This window comes from Astatotilapia calliptera, chromosome 23, assembly GCF_900246225.1.
Source record: "Astatotilapia calliptera chromosome 23, fAstCal1.2, whole genome shotgun sequence".
In the NCBI taxonomy this organism is placed as follows: domain Eukaryota; kingdom Metazoa; phylum Chordata; class Actinopteri; order Cichliformes; family Cichlidae; genus Astatotilapia; species Astatotilapia calliptera.
Window position 1 is genome coordinate 8,390,653 of NC_039323.1, and position 24,825 is coordinate 8,415,477.

A 24,825-nucleotide genomic window follows, 5' to 3' on the forward strand; every position below is an offset into this window, starting at 1 on the left:
TTATATTTATATATTTTTATGAGTAATAAGTGATACCAGAACAGCTTTATCGGTAACTGACAATCCAGTCAAATTTGACCAAAGTGCTCCATAAGAGGCACGACACACACTGCAGGCATGCCCACACGCCTCAACAAATATATCCAAATGATCGTTTAAAAAAAGAGACAATACAGCTGATTCCACATTTTAACATAATAATATATAATGTTTGTTTAGTCCGCAGAATGAAATAATACTTAATCTCTGTATCCGTTTGGAAGCTTTCTAACTGATATTTTTGTGATTACTCGATACTGCCGTCAGCAATGCTCAAATATAAATAAATCATAAAATACCTGACATACTGCGTCTCTTCCGACTACCCGCCTATCCGCGCAAGGCCGGTGTACTCTCGTAAGATTGAAAAAGAAAGGGGGAAAAAAAGGTAGATTCGTGTGAAACTCCCGCAGAAGACGTCATCCAATCAACAGGTCGTTCTATCAAGATTGGCACTTTCCTTGTCCGGTAGAACGTAGAGTTCTGTGTAGGCGTACACCATCAGAGCCAATCAGAACAAAGAAGGCGGGGCAAACAAGCTGCCGTCTGTTCTGGCTGTGGGGCTCTTCCACCACAGAAACCGACTGAGAAAAAAAAAATCACACCACTACGCAAATCCTTCCAATGGAGAAGGGCCAGGATGTTGAAGCTTGTTCGGCGAATGAAAAGATCGTCTGCAAGCTAGCCACCTAGCTCAACTAAGAGGAGAAGAAACAAAAGTTGTGAGTAACGTCGGCTTAACATATAGTGAGGTGAATGAGGGCACGGGAGGTTGCTATCGAATGTAGTTAACGTTGGCTTATGCCAAGTTCCGCGATTAACTTTGCCGTTGAGGTTAGCTCTCCAACTGTGGTACCAAAATCGGCTGCCGTAGCATGCTAAAAGAGGGAGTTTGGCTGCTGTGCTGGGGCGAGTTAATCGCCTGTCTACCTTGCAAGTTTAGCATCGATCAGATTCCTGTTGTCATTACTTTTATCGCTGCCAGCTCGTTAGCTTACATGTTGAACGTTAACTTGTAGTTGACAACTGGCTGCTGCTGCTGCTAGCTAGCCCTTTGCTTAGCAGTACCCTTAGTGGAGTATTAACTGCAGGCTAGTTGCTAACTAAAGGCTACATTGAAGCTTATTCTCCTGTATGTTAGCCACATCAGTCTTTTTTTTATGTACATCTTTAGCATCATCTTTAGCATAGCTTTTCACGTTCATGTCGTGGGAAATAAATTGCTGTGAAACTTGTTTGGTATACTTACCCGCTGTGATCAAAGTAAACACGAGCACAGAGTTAACCAACAGTGTTTAATGCGCTATTTTCTTTTTAAATCTGGGACATTATTCAGGAAAATAAAGATGCATTATTTTATTACGTTATGACTATGAGTGGCTTAAAGGAAATAATCATATTCAAGCATGGTGCTTCATGTGCATGGGCATAACAATGAGAGAACTTCGAGATTTGCATCTATCATCCCTGCGAGGACTTCATTCCCCTGTTCAGAGTGCATCAAGACCCACAATGAAGCATTTGTTCCTTTTCTGTTGAGACCCAAGCAGTGACACTTGGATACAGGCAGAAAGGAATCTGGTCAGTCTGCTGTCTGGCTGGAGGTGGAGATAGCCAAACTATATAAGAAGAAGAAAAGCCAGTTTGTGTTCGCTCCTTTGCTCAAACAAATTAGGACAGTGATCTGAAGAACAGGAACATTGTTATGCATATTTGCACAGATTGCAAAACATGCAGCATATATAGAATGTATGCTAAAAATCCATGCCAAATCCATGTTCAAAATTCCGCATTCGGTTATGTTTTACACATAGTCTGCACATATGCTGCACAATAACAAGAGCAAACATATAAACAACTGAAACGTCGAGTTGATGACACATTGTTTGTTGTGATAGTTGAATCCCGGTGCATCATACTTCTATCACTGATCCTTGATCTTCCTACAATAAGATTTGTTTTAATTTTTGGATACTAAGGTGTTTCTGCAGCATTAAAAGACTTGGTCAGATATGGGAGGGAAATGGAAGTTTGTTGGGTCTCATTAGTAGTGACTGAACTTTCACATTGGGAAAGACATTGGGAATTGTTCATGGTGCCATTCGGGGGGGGGGGGGGGGGTTTAAATTTGTCTATAAAAAATACTTGGGCAGCTGTCAGTATACTTTGTGACTCATTTGAGAAACATGGTTGAAAATACAGCCCTATGGTAACTATCAAGGACAACCATCAGTACACTGAGAGTTTGCCAAAAGACACCTTAAGGTCTCTCAGACAGAAAAAAGCAAAACATAGATTGAACTATTTGGACACAAACACCACATTACTTTCTACACAGTTGAACACGGTGGTGGCCACATCATGTTGTGGTGAATTCTGTGACAGCAATGGTACACCATCAGGACTGAAGTAAAGATGAATACAGAAAAATTAAGAGATCCCGAGTAAAAACCTTTTTCCAGAGTGCTGAGCGGCTGAATTAAAGGTTTATATACCAACAAAGTGTATTACCAAGAAAGTACAGGAATAGCTTTGGGTGAAGTATATGAAAGTACTGGAGTGGCAGTAGTAGTAGAAACTGACCACTACTGGATGGTCTTTTGTCTTGTTTACACTAAAAGCAGTTGAGTAAGAGTGAATAATGTCTATTTACTCTTATTTAAACATTTAGTTGCCTGTGAAACATTTAAAAAAAGATCAGATTTTGACTGTAAAAACCTTCCAGACGCAATGCATTGCTGGTTTTACACATGCACTGCTAGCCAAGTAATCTTTTCTAGACATCACCTGATTAAAAAAATAAATGTCCAGCCTAGCTAGATTGGACTTTATCTTGGCTTTAAATTGCCATCTTCCTGTTGCAAAGTGTGTGAGATGTCAGGTTGCGCTAGTCTGCTTGTTAAGTGATGTCATTTCAAGTGAGGTCTTTGCTTGAGAGAAGCACCACCAAAACATTTCATTCTCTACCTATGCAAGTTTTTCTAAGCACTAAATTAGAATATGTTGGCTCCATAGTGTAGTGATTTGCCTCACAAGTGAATGATCCCTGATTCACAGCTAAGGGGAAAGCACAAATCCCTTTGGGGGGGGGGGGGGGGTGTAGCATCAAGAAGAGCATCAGCTGTAAAAATCTGTCAAATCACATTTAGCAAACCAACCTGCTTTGATGACCCCTTGTGAATAAGGGACCATCCAAAAGTTTTTTTTACATAAGTCAGATTATGGTCTTTCAGCAATCGATGTCGACTACTTAGACAATTTGCTACTAACTTCTGATTCCACTAAATGCCATTTTTCATAGATGCCCTGACAGCTGCACTAGATTATTTTTAACTCTCAATGGGAACTCAAGGAGCATAAAGACATCACACTTAACAAGCAGATTGTCTGATGCATTTACCTCCAGTGAGTGGTCATCATATTCACTCCTACGTACTCTGTTCAGGCACCTTCACCTAACCCACATACAGTATTTCCACTGAACGCATCTAAAATAGACTACCTTCTGCTGTGTGTCAGAAAAGGCATAAAATACCCCTGTCTAAATTCTCCTGAATTTGTTTAATCTTTATTAAGAGTTTTGTGAGTTCAAGTTAAGAAATGATACCAAAAATAGTGTTATCTAATGTCTTTGCTTCTACTGCAGTATAATGGCTGTTAAGTACTGCACTGCAGCTAAGGTGAACTTGTTATAAAGTCACACATCACTTACTTTAAATGTTGTAAACACAACCCTTTGTAGTGATGTACTGACACTGGGCTGCTAGACTGTGGGTCTTTGCAACTGACTTACAGCTCTTCTGCCCCTGCCCCAAAATCTACCAGGATAAGCCTCTGATGGCAGTACAGATGTGTACCAACTAGGGGGAATCCCCCTAGATTGCAGATCACCATCTCTCTGTGATTATCTGGGACATAATTCCAGTGAATTAGTGTGTTTGCTTTAATCTGGAAAGACGTTAATGGCATTAAAGAGTATGTGGATGAAAAACCAAGCTCTGTGAAATGCCCCAACAGTGGGCTCTCAGTAAGCTGCCCCCTGCAAGGATTAACTGTTAAATAAACATTTTAGTGGAGTGTATAAAAATCTTATGCAGCATAAAACATTTGATGTGTCTTATTGACCGAAGTCATTCATAGTTTTTGGGTTTGTTTGCTGTGTATTTGCTGTGCAGTAGTGGTCAGGTGCTACCATATTTGGGTGTTCTGTTTCTGCTTATTTTAATACTTGAAGCTTTTTTTTTTCTTGGTTTATTATCTATACCCATCTCTCATGGCTGTCATGTTGGCACCTGGATATGGGCTTTGAATTGCACAAACATCTTGCTTAGCTAGGTTATTTTCTTAAGCACAAGCTTTGATATCCTTTGACCTAGTAGTCGGTTGGTTTTATATTATCACCTTCAATATCAATTTCGGACACGACTCCAAAGTTCATGTGATGTGTGCATAGCATATAATATACCACGTGTCATTTATTTGGTGCAGTAATGACGGGTAGACATCTTATCTAAACATAGGTTTGATCCAGGTGTCTCTGTGTTTGTATTTGCACAAAGCTAAATCATTAACTGGACAAGTGAGGAAAGAAGATTCTAAGGAACAGACACAAATTTGGTTTAACTCCTTGCTGTTCAGTTAACCATTTCCCCTAGTGTGTGTGTTTGCTGAGATCTAGGCCTGTTCTGTTATGGCAAAAACAAATATTATCAGTTGTTTGGGTCACTCTTATGAACATTGAAATTATTTACAATTATTTAAAAATGGAGTTAAAAATTGATGTATTAAACTGAAAAAAGACAAAAGTTCACTTTGTAATTAATTATCCTTAAACTCTAATCATAAATCAACTGGAAAAACTAAAGAAAGCAGTGTGAAGTAAAGGAAAGAGATGTGCTGAAAGGTACAATGACAATTGGAATTGCACAACCCTACTACTAGGACCTGTCTTTGGTCACATTCTAATGCATTGAGCATTAACTCCAATGCAAATTATATTTCCAGGGTGCTTAACATTGAACAGCACCGCTGTTTTCTTTCATTCTGTTGGTGGGAAAGTCACACACCACAACGAAGGCTTCCTGTGAAACTGTGAAGATAAGAATATTCATGAGTCTGTAACGAAAAAAAAAGTTGACAGATAGGTAGTTTTAATGTTGGTGATAATGGGTAAGGAACATTAGAAGACACTGGGAGGATTAGTTACAGTAAGTTGTTTGTTTGTTTTCATTTATAGCTACTAGTAGTTGTGTAGCTGTTTTGAAACTAGCAGTCTGTCACCATTTGTCGCACTTTCATAAAGTTAACTTCCAAAAGCCTCTTCTTTTTCATTGTGCTTTCTGATAAATGCATAGTATTACATACTCTGAGTTAGGGATACATTTTATTGATTGTGTTGGAAGACTTGGCATAATGTAGTGCACAATGTGGACTGAGTCTAGCTAGAAATAACCTATAATTGAGCCCTGCTGAGCAAGATTATCCTTGGCTTTGGGAAAGAGGGTTTGGAGCATAATTGATGTTTGGGTCTGCCTTCGCCAAAGAAACCACCCTGTCTTTGCCCTCAAGTCGGCCTCAGCTAAGTTCTTAGCATTTCCTCTGTGTTTAGATCAGTTGACTCTACTTTAATGCCTCATATTTTCTGCCTATGAATGTAATCCAGAGCGAGATTAAGATAAGAGGAATATCTGCTGAATCTTTCAAAAAAGGTGTGTGTTTGCACACTTCTCTCTTCATTTGGAACAAACCAGTAAATTTTTGTTTAAGAGGTAGTGATTACAACAGGCCAGGCCTGTCATTTACTGTTGGACAGGGCTTGATATAGGCTTTCCTCTTTTGTCTATTTTGCTGTAGACACTGCCTCTTTCTGACTGTAAACAGTTTTAAACTACAAACCTTTTTAATACTTATCTTAAAAAAAGCATTGAATTATACTTTCTTAGTTTTCTAAATTATAATGCTGATTGTGTAAGAAAACTCTGCTTTAGTTTTGCAGCCTGTGGGTAGTGGACATGTGACAGGACAGTCTTGTCTTTGTCAGGGTTATCTCCTATTTCCTGTATCAGCCTCCTATTTGCAGCATCCTTCCCATACCAGAAAGAGCAGGATGGTTTTAATATATGAAGCCAGGTTAACCATTGATCAGATCAGTTGGCTACTGCTGACCTTTAGCTCTTTGCACAAGTTGCAGCAACGTCAAAACGTGCAATGTTTAAACGCTTAAATATACTCGGACTTGGTAAAGCACCTGCTTGTTAGAAGAATTACTGAGATATGTTTAAGCACGGCCAGAGAAAATACTTAGATTCAAGTGCTTAAACACAGAGCAGGAGATTTTGTTACTCGGGTGGATTTCTGCTGCAGCGTTTTTGAGGTGCTCTGTGTTTGGCTTACTCTACTTCTGCGGTCACATGTTTTTTTTGTGTGTGTGTGTTTTGGAGTCGCTGAGATGGAACAGGAAGTCAGATATATTATTCACAGGTCTTTCAGTGTGAGAAGTGAGTGATGTTGCCTGACTTTTTTTTTTTTTTTTTTGAAATTTTCAAGCTGTGTTTATGGGATTGGTTGGGAAAAGGTTGGTAACGGTATGTCGCTGTGACGTGACTTTATGGCTGTCATTGGTTTTGTTTTGCTTTGACTTGCTATGTCCGCTGACTTGTTCTCACCATTCGTCCGCAATGTTAAGAGTGGAAGTTCTCACAACTCGGCTTCTCTGTCTGGGTGCTGTGTGACTAAGTGGTTTGTTCTTCCTTCCTTTGTTGAACTACGGTTTGATAATAGTTTGAAGTTCCTAGTCTCAGTACTTACTTTCAGTATTCGTTTCTATTAGATTGGATTATATTTACCAAGCCTTCGTTTTATTTTTACTTTAAAATGACTGCTGCTGTCTCCTCTGAGCCAGACAGTAACAATGAATGTGTGACTGGATATGAGATTACTTGACTATAAAAGGAGCCTCTTTCAGCTGCTACAGTGATAGAAGGAAAGTACAGTTTTGGAGGCTTTGAATGCTTATGTAACTGCCTCTTGGATGTAGTGGGTAATCTTCAGATTATTTCTCTGCTCAGGAGGAGGTTTTAATCCTGTCCCAACACAGAGCAAATCAGGCTGAAGCCAACAGTAGGCTGACCCATCACTTTGAAACTGTGACTGGACAGTTCAGCAGCACTCTGTCTTTAACGCATTATGATTATACAGGATGTGTTGGAGAAAGTGATTTAAAAAATTGTATAATCGAATTTCAGACATGTAATTACTTCTGTGTGATTGATTCGGTTTGTCACTTATGTGAACGTTTAGTGAGAAGTGAGGTCTGGCCAAGTTTGAAAGGGATTAACTGGGGCCAGGAATTTTTGGAAGGATTATTTACGTTTCAGAATTTGGCCAAACTGAATATTTCATGTCATCACTTCACAAGTGCATATCAAATTGAAGTAAAAAGAATTTGGAGGCATAATCTTGATGTTCTCAAGAAAAAGCAAAACATATCATTATCCAAGTATCCAGGGAATCGGTTCATGTGGAGTGGAGAGAATTTTCTGAATTGATGGAGACGTGCAGCCAAAGTCCTGCTAGAAGTAAATCTCACGACTCGGTAGACTACCTTGAATGATTCTGGGTGGATATTCTAAGGCTTTTCTCTGAGTGAATGTGAAGAGATTCATAATTCTAATTTCAGTGTACAGAGATGTACTATTTAAAAAAACAAAACAAAACGTACCTACCTATTTTCATGGCCTAAAATGAGTAGATGTCTGTCAGCACATATCTAAAATGGCCATGAAGTTCTTCTGTGCATCACCGCAACAATATGATTATGGCTCATATCCTTCCTGCTGATTGGCGCCTCAGAATCGGGGGTGGAGGGGTGTGAGAAAATGCCTGTTTTAGACATTTTTATACCATATCTTTAAAAAATACTGACACTATTATTGAAAGCTTTAAGATTGTACTAGTGAAGTTACACATGTGTGAATGTTTTCCCAACTCTCAAAAGTAAGTGCATCTATACCAATGTTAATGTAAAGCCATAATGAATGTTCTTTCCTTAATATACTGTTGATATGTTAGTGCGCATATTAAACATGGCTAGAGTTTTAAACAGGGAGGTCAGCATGTGCACAAGGTTTTTCTGCGAGCTAGCAGCCAGGCTTTTTCCTGCATTGAGGAATCTTTGGAATCTGTCTGAAGAGGTTTTTAGCCGCAGCTAAAGAAAAATCAGCAGCACTGTAAAAAAAAAAAAAAAAATTAGACAGTTTTGTTGACAAAGGTTTCACTTACTCAGTTGCGGTAGTCGTCTTTTCAGCAGATGATCAGAAATGCCAAGAGTTTACAATGATTTCTGTCAAGCAAGGTAACACAGACCTATAACCTTTTATTCTTGGCATTCTAATACCCTTGTGAGCTAACATGTCTAATACTGTCATCCCAGACAAAGTAGCTCAATCATGTGTTGTTCAAACCTTTGGTTTGTGAGAGGCAGCCAACCAGAAGAAAGCTTACTTAAAGGAAGAGGGACTTGAAGCGGGAGGAGCTGAAATTATTATTATTATTATTATTTTAAGATATGGGACTGTACAAAGCCCCAGCATGACATAAATAAGGACTATTTGTAACTGGGAATCATTCAAAGTGATTAGGCTAGGAATTAAAATATGACGCATGAAATGAGCACAGTAGATTGACTTTAAGATTAAAGAGTGTATTTTCTCTATTCCTCTGGTTGTTTATGCTGTTTTCATATCAATTTTCTGCTTTGTAGTTGTTAAAGGGATGATTTCTGTGCACTCCATTTCAGATTCCTGTGCAGCAAATTTGTGGGCCCTCCTGTCACTTTCCTGTTCCAGCCCATGCTCTATGGCCTTAAGGTAATATGCAAGGGTTAAGGGGGTTGTGTTCCACTGTGTACTGTGGTTTAGGTTTTAGAGCAAATGCAAGCTAAATACTGTGGGAATGAGGAGGGTGTTGGATTAATTGCTGTGTTTGTTTTGCAAAGTTCTAAAAGTAGTACAATAGAGTATTTAGTATTTTCTGGCTGGCATTTTCTTTTCTTGTTTGACTTGGTTAACTTCATCTGTGTTTGTCTGTACTGTAGTCCTAAGGCAGTGTTTCCCAAACTTTTTTTGCTAGGCTCCTCTTTGTTTTACAACAAAAATCTTGTAATCTCCTACCTTGGCTCCTGTGCAGGTGAAGCCAAAGGGAAGATATGCTTCACCATATTTTCTAGTCATTGGCTTAGAATGAAGTTGGTTTGAAAACATACTTGGCGATGCTTCATCACCTGCTTTGCGTTTGCGTGGAAGCCCCAGTGTCCAAGCATTCTTTTATTTTTTATTTTTTCTCCCATACCACGCCCCCCCCCCCCCCCCCCCCCCCCCCCCGGGGGTGGGCCCACACTTTGGGAGCCTCTGTCCTAAGGTGAAACTTTATTTTAATCTGCTCTCACACAGGCTTTACAGTTAGACTAACAGTTTCAAGTAATTCTGTCATATAGATGTGTCATTTTACAATTGCAAAGGTGTAAGACTGCTTTGACTCATATTACCATCACAGCGCTGCAAGAGTTTCCTCTTTTAAGCTTTAAAGAAAAAATGAAGAAATAAATGACCAAACTAGAAACACTACTGCGTAAATCAACAATGAGCTGACCCACAGAATGTAACTTTGAGTTCACACACTTGCATGTCACAACTGAGTATTAACATCGAATCAATGACCCCCTTAGCTGTCTAAAGTTGATTTTATTCTAGTGGAAGCTGTATCAGGTATTTTTCAGGGCATTTTTAAATCAGACATAGCTGTTGTGTATCAAGCCTAAATGTGAAGTGCATGTTTAGAAAGCAAACATCATAAGACAGTAATTGATAAAGTATTTGATAAAGTAATTGTTATGTTTGACAGTGCCAAACATAATAAAAAATGGATTCAACTAAAAAAAGGCTTAAAAAAATCTCCAGTTACACTGAAGCCCACCTACTGTTCTGTTTTTTGTTTGAATGGTTCAAAATATGTTGAGTGTCAGTGTTACGGCTGATTCCGTAACACTGTTCCACAGTTTGTGTGAGGCAGAGTTGGCAAATTCTGCCACTTAGGTCTCAAAATGACTCTCAGTAGCAGCTATGGTGTTAATATTTAAGGGGCGAAAAAAGTTTTAATCAAGTGTTGAAATTATTCTTTCAGCAGTGAGCTGTAAATGTCGTGAAGTTGGGTTATGCCGGCATGTGTCACATGACTGCTTAAATATGTGGTTGTGCATATTGTTTTGGTCTCCGGGAGAGATGTGTCATCTCACACTTGGTCTGGACACAAAAAAAGAAAGAAAGGAGGTTAATTTTGACACTGGGTCTGGTTAGGTCACATTCTCACATTCTTCAGCAGTGACAACCAGGCTCTCTGTGGGTTGCCTTTCAACAGCCATTCAGCACTGGGCTGAACCAGCTTGATCTCTCGCTGTACGAATGTTCGAATGTTCAGCACTTCGTTTGTGTTTACCAATGGAAAACACAGCCTTAAAATTTAACTTGTGTACAGGAAATTAAAAATAGATCCATGGCATACATTAAATTTGATTCAGTTATGTAAATATAAAAACAAATAGGGCCATAAGAAATTGCATACAAAAAGAAATACTGATATTTATTTTCAAACGTATTAACTGTATTGGTTTCCTAATTGAGAGATTTAGAGTTATCATCTGAATAGCCAGAGTTTATAGGGACTAACTTGGGAGAGCAAGCCGTTAGTAAGCAAAAATTAAGATGAAGTTGCACTCAAGCAATATGTTAGACACTTGTCCAAAAACACAATTTTTATGGCTGAATCATTTCAGGTTACACTTGAGAGTCTTGCATAAGAAGGCAGAGTTATAGCTTGATGATGTGGCTGTTTGTACCATTAGGGGGCAGTGTAACATTGTTTTCATATTCACCTTACTTGACATGGAATGCTAGCTGTTTACTCACATCCAGAGGTGGGGCAGTAGACTCATGCATGCACAAAGCAATCACAGTGACTCTGGTAGGTTTAATGCTGACAGCCCCCTCAGCTGACTGCAGAACAGACCCTGGTTTCTGGTCCCTGGCCCAGTAGTTTTCCTGTTTTCTTCTGCTTGAAAGCAGACCAAGGCACAAATGGGTGGGACCCAGAATGGCCTAGGAACGCTGTACATTGTTCTCGGAGTTTCCTCTTCCACATTCCTGGGCTGATTGGGATCTGGGCCTCCTGTGCAGGGGTATTGTTCTAACTCACCAGCACCACAGACCTGGCCCCAGCTAACCACAGCTGCCTCCACTGACCATTGTGGTGCCCTGGCCTAATGATGGCTATCTTTGCCATATCCATTTCTCCCTTTCTCTGACTAACTCCTTTCTGCATCTTTGCCTGGCAGTAGTCCTGAAACAACATCAATCTTTGCAACTTAAAACAGTCTTTTTCTCTTGTGCTTACATTTGGGATTATATTTTTTAATAATTTGTCAAGTTTTGTATCTAGATTTCAAATTATTCCTTTTGGAAACTTTTACCAGCCTAATGAATTGCAGCATGCCATAACTAAGGCAATCAGTTTGGCAAGTAAGATGAGAGGTCAGATGGGCACACTTTGACATATTTAGCTACCTCACTCTTATATAATTCCTAAAGACTCAAAGGACTATGTAAACTAGAACTACAAATTAGTTCCTGTGCCTTAGCAGACATCTGTGGTCTCTAGTGGAAATGGCAACTTAAAAGGCCTGCTGCACTTTATATGCAATGGAAGCAAAATGGTTTGAAGTTTCTGAACTAACATTTCAATTCCTGGTGTTCTTTTAAGTGAGGACAAAACATTTTTGTGTCAGTTGTTTTTTCTGGATTGTGAAGGTTTACACTTTGATAGATTTAACAGTAAATTAATTCAATTTTATGACTTTTTATATATGAAAATGTTGATGCCAGTGGAAAAATTGTGTGATTAAAAAAAAAAATTAATTAATTGATGTTTTGGTAGTGTAGTTTCGGGCATAAGTGTTAATTAGCTACAGTCCCACTTTAACAAGTGTTCTGCTTGCTTGTCAAGTAGTCATGTTGTAAACTTCTAAAGCTTGGGGTATCTACTAATTTTAGATCAAGTGCTAAAAACACCAGAGTGTGATCTCAAGTTGGCCAAACCAGAGAAACTGTTGCATAATAAGATGTAAAAATTCCCCTTTTATTTAATATAAATACATAGGGCCATATTGATGGGCCGTCTTAGACCCTTTAGTGTGTCTGGCGTTTCCTGCCACTACAATATTTACATTCCTACTATATAGAGCCAGCTACCTTATTTGTATATCAGGGTTTGTTTGTTTTTTATACCATATGCAGCCAATGCAAGAACACATTCAAGCATATTTACGTACATGCATACCTACATGTATTGCTTTTTCAGTTATATTTACAGAAAGCACAGAGGAGAGAAACAGGAAGAGGATGATGTCTTTAGCTTTTACTTCCTGTCTCTGCCTTTTGACATAGTTTATACTCTACAACAATTACATCATCTTGCTGTTGACGTTTTCGCACACTGCAGTAGAGGGTGTAAACACTCCCTAACCACACTTACTGGTCTCACAGAGTGCATGTTTCCTTATAATCATTAGTCGAACAAAGAAAAAATCTTTAAAGGCCACGGTTAATTTTTGAGTACGTTCGCCATTCGTGTTTCATAACAGCATAATGCTATCAATGTGAGCTAATATAGCAAAAACTTGGTTTTGATGTCAGCTTGGAGTAGCTCCCTCTTCTGTATTGTACAGGGCTCTAGCAAACCTCGTTTGACTTGCTGGAAAATAATGGACTTAAGTTTTACATCAGGAGGAAGATGAGAACCCCGAAACTCATCCAAGTGTGAGTGTCAGGCCCAGAAAACGGGGAGACTTTGCATGTTCTCCCTGTGCCTACCTGTATGTTAGGTGTGAAAGTGAGTGTGGATGGTTGTCCGTCTCTCTGTGTTAACCCTGTGATGCACCAGCAATGCTGCAGGTGTACCCTGCTTCTCGTCCTGACAGCAGTTGATAGGCTCCAGCCCCCAACGACCCTGAATTGGATAAGTTGTTAGGAATATGGATGAATAAGCTTTTAAAGATGTAAAGCAAGGTTTTAAATCCTGTTGAGTACTTTAGTGCCATAAACCTCTTTATATTAGAGTTGCTTATTTCATTATTAATATTAAAGTGCTTATTGGAGTCTTCATTAGAACAGTCCCTTTATCATGCTGCTTACTGATTGATGAAACAGCATATAATGTTCATCTTAAGCATTTTAATCTTTTTTTGCACATTAGTGCTGTGGCCATCACTGAAATTTGTGAATGCTTCCAGCTCTCTGTTGCTGTAGAGCACTCACTGCATTTGTAAATTGATGATTTCTTTAGGCAGTGAGCTTTTGAGAGTCAGCACAGCATAAGACAGCCTTACTCTGCAGCAAGGGATATTTGGAAGGGTTTGAGTTCACTGCAGGTACAAACTGTGCAGCCAAGCAGAGCACAGCAGTCTGTCATCACCCTGTTTCAGACACCAGCACAGTTGAACAGAAGTGAAAGCAAGGGGAGGGGTGCTCTTGTTGTTTAAGCAAGTTAGCAAGAAAGCAAATGAGCATTTGTGCTTGTGCATGAATACTAAAAAGTGACACTATTTCGACTTCGATAAGCGCTATCAGTAAATGCAGGCAGGCGGGCGAGTGAAGCTTGCTCTATGGCGCTTCCTTGCTTGTTTTAGTCCCTGTCAATCTTCTTCCTTCTCTTGTGGTGTTTCTCCTGTGAGTAACACAGGCCAGCAGGGTGTGGCTGGTGTCGTCGCTGTTGTGATTGGCTAGAGGCCCAAGCTTGTGTTATCTCCTGTGGAACATGTTCTAGTCCCACCCCAGATAGTGCCTGGCACTCAAATATAGCCCTGCCTACTTGCAATTACATCACAGCCTATGAAAAGATCCATGTCTTTTTGCTTTCTCTTTACACTGTCAACAGACAGGTAATGTGCAGTGTAGAAAGTTTCTCACTCTGTCAGGTTAACTAGCTACAGTTGGAGCTCTCTATATAGCTTTAGAGAGCCTGACAGAGAGTTTCTGCGTTGCTCTGTAAGGGCCCACAGCTTAAGAACTTTACAGTGAGTGCACGTCTGACGGCTACATGTAGGTTGCAGCTCGCTATAAAGACTACCTACTCCTCTGTAAATGGGGCACGTGAAACAGGCAGGTAATTTGTGTCAGAATGGCGTGGCACAGGCTACTGGACTATGCACCAGAGTAAAAGACCTAAAGTCTCATCGACCATGGATTTTCTAAAGAGCCTGGTTCCAGCTGTGATCTCAGGTGAGGGATCTGCTGAACATGGGGGAACTGAACCCAGGGAGCCAGGCCCACGGCTTCTCCGGGTGAAAAGACTGGGCCTGCTAACCATGGGACAGACCATTGAAGAAGATCTGGTAGATCCGGTTACAAAGCAAGATGCTGGGATAAGCTCCTCCAGACATGCTCGCAGTAACCATACCCGCCTTAAAGGTACAAATGTCCCAAATACACAATTCATATATATATATATAGCTTTTTTTATGTGCTTCCTATAGATTACAATTTTGGTTAATCTCTGTTAACATATTTCCAAAAACTGGCTTAATACCCTCCTGCTTTATGCACACATGCTTACATACACCATGTATGAAAAAATACGACTGGGTTATCTGTGTTTTCTGTTCACTGTGGAGGGCAGTAAAATGCTGTGGTCACCACTCTCAATCCATGCTCAATTGAGAGTGTGGCATAGGGGCATGTGTGCTGACAAATGAATTGTATTTCCATTGTGATTTCAATCTGAACATGTACAATACACAAAATAACACTGTAGATATGCAAAAATTTGACATTGCGATAAAAGCTTTATTCCTTATTCATATTCTTCTTTGTTTATTGGGCATAGGCTATTAAATGTTTAAAGTGCAAACAGTGATAAGATACATTTTTCTCAAATTGTGCAATAAATAAATAAATCCAAATCCAATTAATTGTGTGGAAAACAGAGATTTAATTGCTTTAGATGCCTGTCCTGGATGTGTTATACCGTACAGTATATATTGAGTAAGTTTATCTACGCAGGATTTCTAATATTTTATGATTCGTAGCAGTCAGTTCACTTACTGTTAACAGAGTGGAAAATTTTTGGCACCCATCCAATCTTTTAGTCAAAGGAAAATCATTTTCATAAAATTATTTTTCTTTAAAATTTGTTTGGAATACCAGTAAAGTATTAGTAGTAGTAGTTTTAATTTACTATGTGCAAGACTGTCTTCCTGATGGCTAGTTAGTAGTTACCCCACTCACTGTGAGCCAGAAAACCACTGGAAGTGAAGTCAGAAAATTCATACTGAATTTGGAATTGGTGCAGTGATGTCATTGCGTGTATTACGGGTTTTTCGCCTAGTTGGCCAAATCCATTGTCAAAATGTGATCTCACATCAGTATTAAACAGAAGCAGCTACACAGAACTGAGGTAGTGTAGGTGGAGCCCTCTTAACTGTGTAATGCGACAGCACATGGCAGTAGCATAAGAAAGCCAAGTTTAGGCTGGACTGTGGTCTGTCAGACTGCTATTTAAACAATTCACGAATATTACCAAACCACTTTTAGCTTACAAAGGCAATGCTTGCTGTGATGTGCCCACACAGACTATATTTAAGAACTGCATACAGTGTAAATTTCCAAGCCCAATTTAAAACATTATTTTGGTTTTCATGTTTTCATGGTCAGCATTCTTAATACATTATTCACATTCACTGCTGCCATTAACCTAGTTGTCAAAAGTTTAAAACACAACAACAAAATTATTTGTCTTTTGTGACCGAGCCAGTCAAAAATGATAACAGCGTTTGCAAAGAAAAGTGTTAAAGGTTACTCTGTCCGCTTGATGTGTTTACTGTCAATAGAACCTTTTTTGTAATCCCTTTTAGTGTTTGTGGATTGTGGATTTCTGTCCTACCCAGGTGGTTTAGTTCAGCATCACGAAATATGTGTCAAATACTTCTTACTTTCTTCCTTGATTTTTCTTTCCTTTTTTAAGATACTGCTACTTATATACACAATGGTGGATTGTTGAAAAAGAGTGTTTTATTTATTTAGTCTCTTTTATCTGTGAACATGCCTTTCCATAGAAAGCCCACTATCATGACTTTTCTGGGTGTCTTGTCACCATTTGATCTAGCAATCTGACATCTTACTGGATGATAAAAAGCATACTTGTTGTTTCTGGCTGGAGCTTTGGTGATCTTAAGCATTTTCAGACAACATAAAAGGAAAGCTGCGATGCAGGTTATGTCTGTTTAACAGTGCAGAGTTATTTTACTTGGCAGGTAAGCTGTAGGCAAGGTGTGATCAAAAATCTCTGAGGACAGATCCATAAAAGTCAAAGGTCTTTGATTAAATTTTTGGCCAGCTCTTATTCAAGGTCAACATCTCCAGTCGCTTCCAGTCAGGAAGTTTGACATTGTAAAACATCCATCGCATTGTGCACCTTGAAGTCATTCCAGACAGCGTGAGACAGCGTGGAGCTCTATGGAGCATTAAGTTCAAAGGATACAAAAGGTGGTGTATACCAGCTGCTACCATGTCTGCTCTGAAGCAAATACAAATCTTTTGCCACATCAACTCAATAATCGTTCACCGCCTGGACACATCCAAAGCCAGTGTCATGCCTCTGTAGTAGGGGATATATTGTGCCTGTGACAGTAGTTAAAGGTTTACGTACATATAATTTTTCATGTAGGTCAGCCAGTTTACACTGGTAAACTTCTCAGGGTATTTTCTTTTTTCCCCTCCACTGCTACCTGTCAGAGCATGCTTGCTCCCTATTTGCTCATGGCTAAAATATGACTCAGCCTTCCCTTCTGCTGCACTCACTTGGCCTCTTAGTCTTTTATGAATAACATTACTCAACCGGTTAAACTAACCCACAATAACAAAGTGATATTCTTCATTTTGGTTTGGTGAAGTGTGAAGATAATCTAAAGTTTTGCTAGCTTGGCTCATGAAACTCTTGTTGCGTCTGTGTTCATGTGCTTGGCTCAGACTGCAGGCTATAGGCTGATGTTCATTTTGAAAGACAGTTTCTGTTGACTGGGCAAATTGTTTTCAAACATTTCCTTCTTTCTTCCCTATTAGGAAAGATCCATCATATTAAAAAAGTCTCCTTTTTGAACCATGCTGGTGATGGCAGGGGTCACAATGGTGAGTTATGCATTACAAGACGTAGCGTGATTGCTACATTAAGATGAGGTCAGAGGAGCTTTAATTGAGTTTTAACTCCGTGTGGAGTGACACTTCCCTTGTTGAAGAACCTGCATAGTCTGTGGCTTTTAAGGCGGTGCTGTTCTTTTCATTTTGTCGTTTGTCATCTTTTGCAGGCTTAGACAATATTCAACTGCTTGATGCACAGTTCAGTTTTCAGGATACGTTTGATTAGGACTGTATTTGGTTAATGGGTGCAGCGGGTTTGTGATTAGGGAGTGTTTGGAGCATGTGACAAAATGGTGCAGTGATGGGTTGTGCTTCTGTAATAAAAGATCCTTGTGAAATTTCTGTCTAAACACTCCACAGGGTGTGTATCCAGACAGGATGGATGAACTTATTCATGGAATTTCTTAAGTAGTCGTCAGCCAACAATAGTGAAACAAACTCCATAATGGTGCGCAGTGCAGCCTGCATTTAGTGGGAATATGGTGTCATATCGACGAATGCTGTGAATCATTGTTCATACTCATTCTCCAGCCAGCTGTTCCATAGTGAATAAACTTGAAGACATTTGGTTCTATGAGTAATAAACTGACCTTTTAAAACCTGAGTTAAGAGGTGTTTTTATTCAGATTTTCCTCATGTTCTGCTCATCATTCCACGGGGGCTTTTGCTTCTGACCTAAGAAATACTCTTTTTTTTTTTTCCAATTAGACTGTCTTAATTTGCTAGGCGAATCAAAAGAATGAGTTTGCTCATTTTCAGCTTGAGCAGAATCAATAGATTGTCTCATAGAATTTGACCGTTTATGGTTTATGCAACACATTATATATGAAGGTTAGATCCACTGTCATTCAGCTAAACTGCAATATACTACTAAAGGGAAAAAAATCCAGCCTATTTAGTTTTGTGTAAAACCTTTGTCTAAATGTGTGGTGTTTAATACAGAAGTGCAATGAAATAGCTGGGTCTGAGTCAACGGAGCATGCGGAAGTAAGTAGATGTGCAGGTTGCAGAATTGTGCTGCATACTCAGAATGCTGTGATGGATCTAAATGATGTGTCCTCTGCAGCCCAGGCATCGCTGGGGAGGTCAGGGATTGAATTACAGCTCCTATCGATTATTGTTCCCACCACTGCCCTTCAGAGAGGCCAGCACAGGAAATGCATCCTCCACCCCATGGGCTCCGGGGAGGAGCAGCTGCTCTATACTGTCTGCAGCCAGGATGGCTAACTGTCAGTCACTGCTCCTACTTTGTGAATGAAGCTTAAGTAACCTGCCTTGATTGTGCATTTAGTTGAGATTATTTGATCAGTGAGGACTTTATTCCAGGAAGTGAGTTATAATGGTGTTTATTTGAAGTTCTCGGTTTACGTCAGCTCCATCGGACAGTAGCTTTTAGCTCTAGTGTTCCCAGAGAGATGGTGTGGTCAGTCCTGCATTCCTTAAACAATAAAGCTGGTTTACAGAAAACAATGTTTGCAGAGAGCTCTGATTGTTTTATGTTGACTCGTTTGTCGATTACAATAATATTAACCCAGATGTTGTTTTTAAACAGGATTTGACCATGAGTTCTTCTGTTGTCCTCCCACTACATGAACTTAGAGCCAAGGCATGTAAAGGGAGCACATTTAGTAAGTTATATTTGAAAACAGTCAAACTTGACTGATCCCTAAAACTATTCAGCTATCCACCCTCTGTGCTGTTACTTACTGCATTTGTGTCAGATAGAAAAAGGGTGGACCAAAGATTAAAAAACAAAAACAAAAAAAACCCCACAGGTGGAGTCCTTCTGTGTTGCATGTTGCCCCTGTGCATGCTTGGGTTTGGGGGTTTTTTTGTTTTGTTTTTTTCCCATTGAAAATGCGGTCGGCTCATGTTTCCTGACATGACCCAGAACTCTCACAAAAGAAATTCTTAATCTCAAGAGTTTCATTTCCTCATTAAATTAACTAATTTAAGGCTACAAGTAATCTAGTGACATCTTAACAAAATAACCCCAAAACATATTTTACTTCATTACTTAGAAACTGTCTGATATTTTGAAACATCCTGCTATGTTCCTAAATTGTCTTTGAATTGTGCAACAGCAAGCTGTTCCCCTTCTCATTCAGGATCAGACTCTGCTTCACAGACTTCTATATATGGCTTTACATCTCCAGTTGTGGCCATTAGTCACAGTAAAGCTGCTGCATGAGTGTAATCCTGGGGATTTTTAGGTTAGTAAATTAGACACATACGTAATACTTTGACATTTGGGGAAATGCAGTTGGTCAGATTTGAACAGACAGACGGGGCAGTATCTTGCTTTTAATGTAGCTCTAGGAAAGATTAAACATGACTCATAGAAGTTCCGATTTAAGGCTTAAAATAAAACAGTGTGATTGCTGCAAATTTGCAGTGGTACTGTAAACAATCTGTTTGTGTATTACAAGGCAGAGTTTCACAGTGGAAGCCTGCGTCGGGGTAGCACCAGCCAGGGCTTGACAAAGCATCTGCTTGTGTTGTTTGTTTGCAATGAGCTCTGCCTCACTTTGCATAACTTGTGTAGTGGAGGACATGTGACGGAGGGAGAGACTGAGGGCGAGCGAGAAATGAAGACTAAACTAAAAGAAGACAAAGAACATTTGTCTTTTGCAGCTTTCCCACTGCTTTTCCCTTCACAATATTTTGGTAACAAACTTAATCCTGTGCTTGACTACAAATTGCTTGATGTCATGTGGATCAGCATTAAAGTCTCTGCCAGGGCAGGAATAACTAGCGTCAGTGCAAGATTAAAATATCAGCTGAATCGTGTGCGTGTGTCTTTCACATTCACACAAAAACAATGGGCTGTTTTCTTACTAATGGGGTGTGTTGTGTGTTTGTGTATCATTCTGTGTGTTACTATGCCTGGTAGCTTTCAGACAGGGCAGTGATGTAATGCCCATGATTCCTGTGGGTGTGAGCAGTTAGCTTAGCAAGAAGATTAGTTTCGATCACTATAATGCCAAAGAAAACAGGTAGCAAGTCATCTATCCATCTCACTTGACTGTAGTGAGTTGCATTAACATACTCCTATTACGTCATATATATTCCTGTTTTAAAAAGTGAAATATACATTTAATACATTTAATTTAGGAACATATTTTTATTATTTTGGTTGACTAGTTAAGGTGTGTTCAATCTATCCTTCCTCTTTCCTTTCCCTCATCCACCTCCCATTCTTTCCTTTCCCTCCTACTGCAGTTTGGAATGACGCATCGGTATTGCTGCGGAGCTTACAGGAAGTATTGCTTTGATAGGCTAGCAGAGAGGCAGCACAGTAGCAGCTCTGACATGCGTATGCATTACTGAACCACGGCCAGGGAACACTCGCAGCATTTTGATGACATCAACCACCCCCACGCACTGCTCCCTCCCTCCCTGTTTGCTGTTGAAACAAGCTCTCTCCATCTCTCTCACTCTGAGAGAAAAGAGCAGGCATCGGTAAAAGAACAAGAGCTCACTCAGAAGAGGAGGGGCTGGCCATGAGCGAACACGGAGGGAGAGAGCTTTTGGGGCAGGAGGAGGAGGGTGGCTGACGGTGCTAGCGGGCTAGGACTGGCACACACACATGCACGCACACACACACATACACACAGGAAGAGAAGGGGAGAAGGAATATTACCGCACATTGTTAAGACTTCTATCGCGTACTGTTCTGCTGCTGTTTTCCCTCATTTCAGGAACAAAAGTTCTCATGCAGTTGTGTCCTTCGGTTTCTGGATTTTTCTCTGCTGAAATGGGGATGAGGGACTCTGTGGACTGGCAAGTGGGCAGCAGGCTCTTGGGTGGAATACTTCTCTAACTAGCCAGGCTGCGCGCTCTCTCTCTTCTTTCTGATCACTTTTACTTCAGCTAACTGGGTGGCAAAAGCGAAAAAGTGGTAGGGCTTCTTGGGTTTTCCGTCAGCATCTGCTCGCACTGTTCTTCAGGATGCTGCCTTTAACTAGCACCTGTGGAGGCTAGTACTCAGCTCCTACTGGTGGAGTCTGCAAGTTTGATAAGTGCAAGGTGTTTATTTTTGAGAAGAGTGGAATGTTTGGCTTTTGGGAAATAAAGGTGAAAGGAAACCTGTAAAATTTGTGCCTTCTGGGGAAGCTTAACTTTTGGGAGCTACCATGCTGAGCCTGCAGGATTCTGTCTTCTTTGAGATCAGCATCAAATCTCTCCTCAAGTCTTGGAGTAGCAGCTGTGAGTATCTTTCCAAGCTTGCACAAATGTTTACATACCGCACTTACTGCCACCAGACTTATCTGCCACACGCAGCCAGCAGAGCCTGTGCAGCATTGTACATGTCTTTGTGCGTTCCATGTGTGGATTTCTTATATCTCCTTCCCGTATAAGAAAAGTGGCCATTAGTGGAGTTGTCAAGATGACAGATTATGTTTAGTGCAGGTTTAGTCGGCCTTGTTTGATGTGTATGCAAGTGGGTGCAATTAAAGTCTTCATTCAGCAGAGTGCCCTTCTTCCTGCACTCATCATCATTCTGCTGGCTCCTGGATGTCCCAAAGATAATGTTTCTATTGATGAGCATCTACTGATACATAACACAGATGGACATGAAGTATTCCCTCTGTTCTTTTGAAGATCTTGTCTAACTTTCTTTTACTTTTTCTGTATTTATCAACTTGCTATCTGCATTTACTGATTATACATTTTGGACAGATATATTATCAATGTTAATATTGTTATTTCGGCTGGCTGTTGTTAACAGTTTGCGTAACAGTCAATATAGATATAGATGTTTTTTCATTTTTCCCCACGTCTGTGCGAAGGGAACAAAGAAACCTTGTTTTGCAAGTTTATGAAATTGAACTCAAAACACAAGGATTCAAGGACTTCTAAATTTATGAGCCACAACAGCGAATTATCAGCAGCTGACATCAGTGCATGCCACCGGAGTCATCAAAGCAAATTCGCCAATACTAAAATGCGGCTGACGCACCCCTGATTTTAATATCCAAATTACTATGTTAAGCGCTTCCTTAGGAGTGCTCCCCTATCTACTCTGTTCCCCGTCCTCCTAGTTTCGCTATCCTCTTCTTCCTTTCCTCTGGGCCAGCTAATGTTTCTCTACTATTGATCTGTCTTCTGGTTGCCTCCTATTATTAGCTTCCCATGCAGCCCATAATATATCAGGAATCAAAAAGATATTGTCTCTCCAGCGATACAACCTCTGAGCCACTGTTCCTTTTGTCTGAAAGAGGAATAGTTAGACCCTCTTTAAAGGCTTATCTGCTGGGCTCTAATCACCTGACTTATTCTGTTTTGGTTAAAATTTAAATTTAGATTTGTATCATTCAGGTTTGGACTTAAATGATTGATTTGCACATTATTTATCAATTTTTCAGTAGCAGATGCTAAATGGCATTGCCTCTGTTTATATTATCAAATGAGGAAAAGACTGAGACTGATTATAGGGCCGTACACTTTTTTTAAAAAATTGTATATGCTAATATATTACCTGTGTTTCTCTCTGCCACTCACACCCATAGTGGAATTTGTCAGTTTTGATGGCTATAACATTTGTCAATTTTCATGCCGTGTATGCTGTGCATTTTGATATTGTTTCTAGATACGTGCAATGTGGTTACAAAATACTGACTTATTAATTATGTATTTTGATCAGCATGCCAGTTAAATTCATTTTAATTAGTTCTAACAATTTTCGATGCATTAGAATATCACAGTTTTTGATTTATTTATTTTTTTAAATTGTTTTCTTGTTATTGGGAGCCATTTCTGCAAGTCAGGATTCCGTGTATTATGGCAAAGGCATGCTGGCCAAAAAACAAAGAGTGCCAACAAAGAGAAATTTGTGTATTAAGCTTCAGTGAACATGAACAGATGTGCTACACCCCACTTCAATGACTGTATATTTGAGGATTTAGCCAGCCATTTAGATCACTATGTGCCAGAAGATATACAATCTAGTGCTTTTAACATAATTGATGTTTTATTTTGCACAATTTGAGCTAGCTAAGTGAATGTCGAGGTTGGACCTACACTTCATTTCTGTTTGCCATAACCACAACACAAGTTTCTAGGTATTTAATAACCACAGTCATTTTAGTCTACTAGGTAAAAGTTTGCTATTTAAATTTCTAGAATGCAAACTTGTATCAGCAACATCCAAAATGTGTTGAAATTAACTCCCTTTAAAATTATGTATAAAGTTATTTCTAGCTTTTTAGGCGGACGAGAGCTTGTTGAACTTCTATCTTTTGAAATTGTCACAAATGCACTGCAGGAAAAAAGCATTACATCTGTAAAAAGTAGAATGCACAAAGTCTAACTGTTTTCATTGGCTTTGAAAAGAAACATGTCCCCTTTCAAGAGCCTTTCTTTTGTCAACCTTGCATGTTCTCTCTGAGTCTGCATCAGAAGTGCTACAGGTGCTCTTATTCTGTCAGACAGTCTGAAGATTTGCAGGTTAACCAAATAAATGTTCCATGGACCTGAATGTCTTTATACTGGTGACCTGCTCAGTGTTTACCCTGTTCCTCACCCAGTATGTGATGGGAGAGGCGAGAACCCCCTAACCCTGAAACGGATATGTGAGTTATAAAATCGAGGAGAGTGTGGTTGCAGTGATCACAAGACAAATTTTTCATGAAACACATAGCAGTTATTGTTTGACCTTGGTAACCCCCCCCCCCTTGAAATATGTAAGAATGGTAAACATCCAGCCAGACACATTTGCAGGAAGTCTCAATCCTCTCCCTGAAGGTAGCAAATACTTGAAGATAGGGCTGGGCGATATGGCCTAAAATCCATATCGTGATATAATTTGAAGCATGTACGGTAATGATATATATTGCGATATATTCTTTTTTTCTGTATAACATATTTTCCACACTATAAGGCACACTTAAAATCCTTTAATTTTCTCAAAAATCGAGTGTGCCTTATGTATGAATTCTGGTTGTGCTTACTGATGTCGAACCGATTTTGGCGAGCAGAAATCTGTTAAAAAATGTTTTGATGGATTGTCAGCATTACGGCTGCCATAGTGAGGAGCTTAGCGGAGTAATCTGGGTCCAAAACTCCGTCCGTTTCAGGTCCCAAAGTCAAACGAACACTGAGAGTTAAAAACGGTCTAAATTCTTTAATCTTTAATAAAATCATCAGCGTTGCTGCTTCAGCAGGTTTAACAATTAAGTTTAACATCCAAGCATCCATGAAAACAGAATTTATTAAATTTAACGGAGTTAAAGTTAACAGGAAGTTAGCTCGCTAGTTTCCACCTAAATCTCTCTGACTGAGAGATTTTTGAAACTAATTAAAACGTACAGCTCTGCTGTCACTTCCAACATAAACGAAGACAGGAAACTAAACAGCAGTGGTGTTTGCAGGGTTACTGAAGTTGGACTACCTGGTATATAATGTTATGCTACGTGATTGCTAGCGACACAGCTATGTTAGCATAACATTAGCACAGTGAAGCTGGGGGATGAACGGCAACTTTTTTTCCACTCGATAAAAGTTAACGTGAGGGATTCTGGTGGTCAGGGACAAATGTAATCGC

General features: G+C 39.7%; 1 protein-coding gene across 17 annotated transcripts in view; it reads left to right on the forward strand.

Moving 5' to 3' along the window:
• The first annotated feature begins 615 nt into the window (after positions 1-615).
• Positions 616-24,825, forward strand: part of fryl (furry homolog, like) — a 74,954-nt gene continuing 50,744 nt past the window's right edge. For 10 of the 17 annotated variants that reach the window (XM_026158867.1, XM_026158866.1, XM_026158870.1 and 7 more), the window contains exons 1-2: positions 13,374-14,555; positions 17,205-17,270. In XM_026158867.1, coding sequence (XP_026014652.1) covers positions 14,291-14,555; positions 17,205-17,270 — 331 coding nt within the window. In that variant the 5' untranslated portion in view covers positions 13,374-14,290. Of the gene's footprint in view, positions 762-8,836; positions 8,907-13,373; positions 14,556-17,204; positions 17,271-20,365; positions 21,489-24,825 lie in introns of those variants that run through there. The other 7 variants (XM_026158876.1, XM_026158877.1, XM_026158879.1 and 4 more) reach the window with 5 other exon arrangements.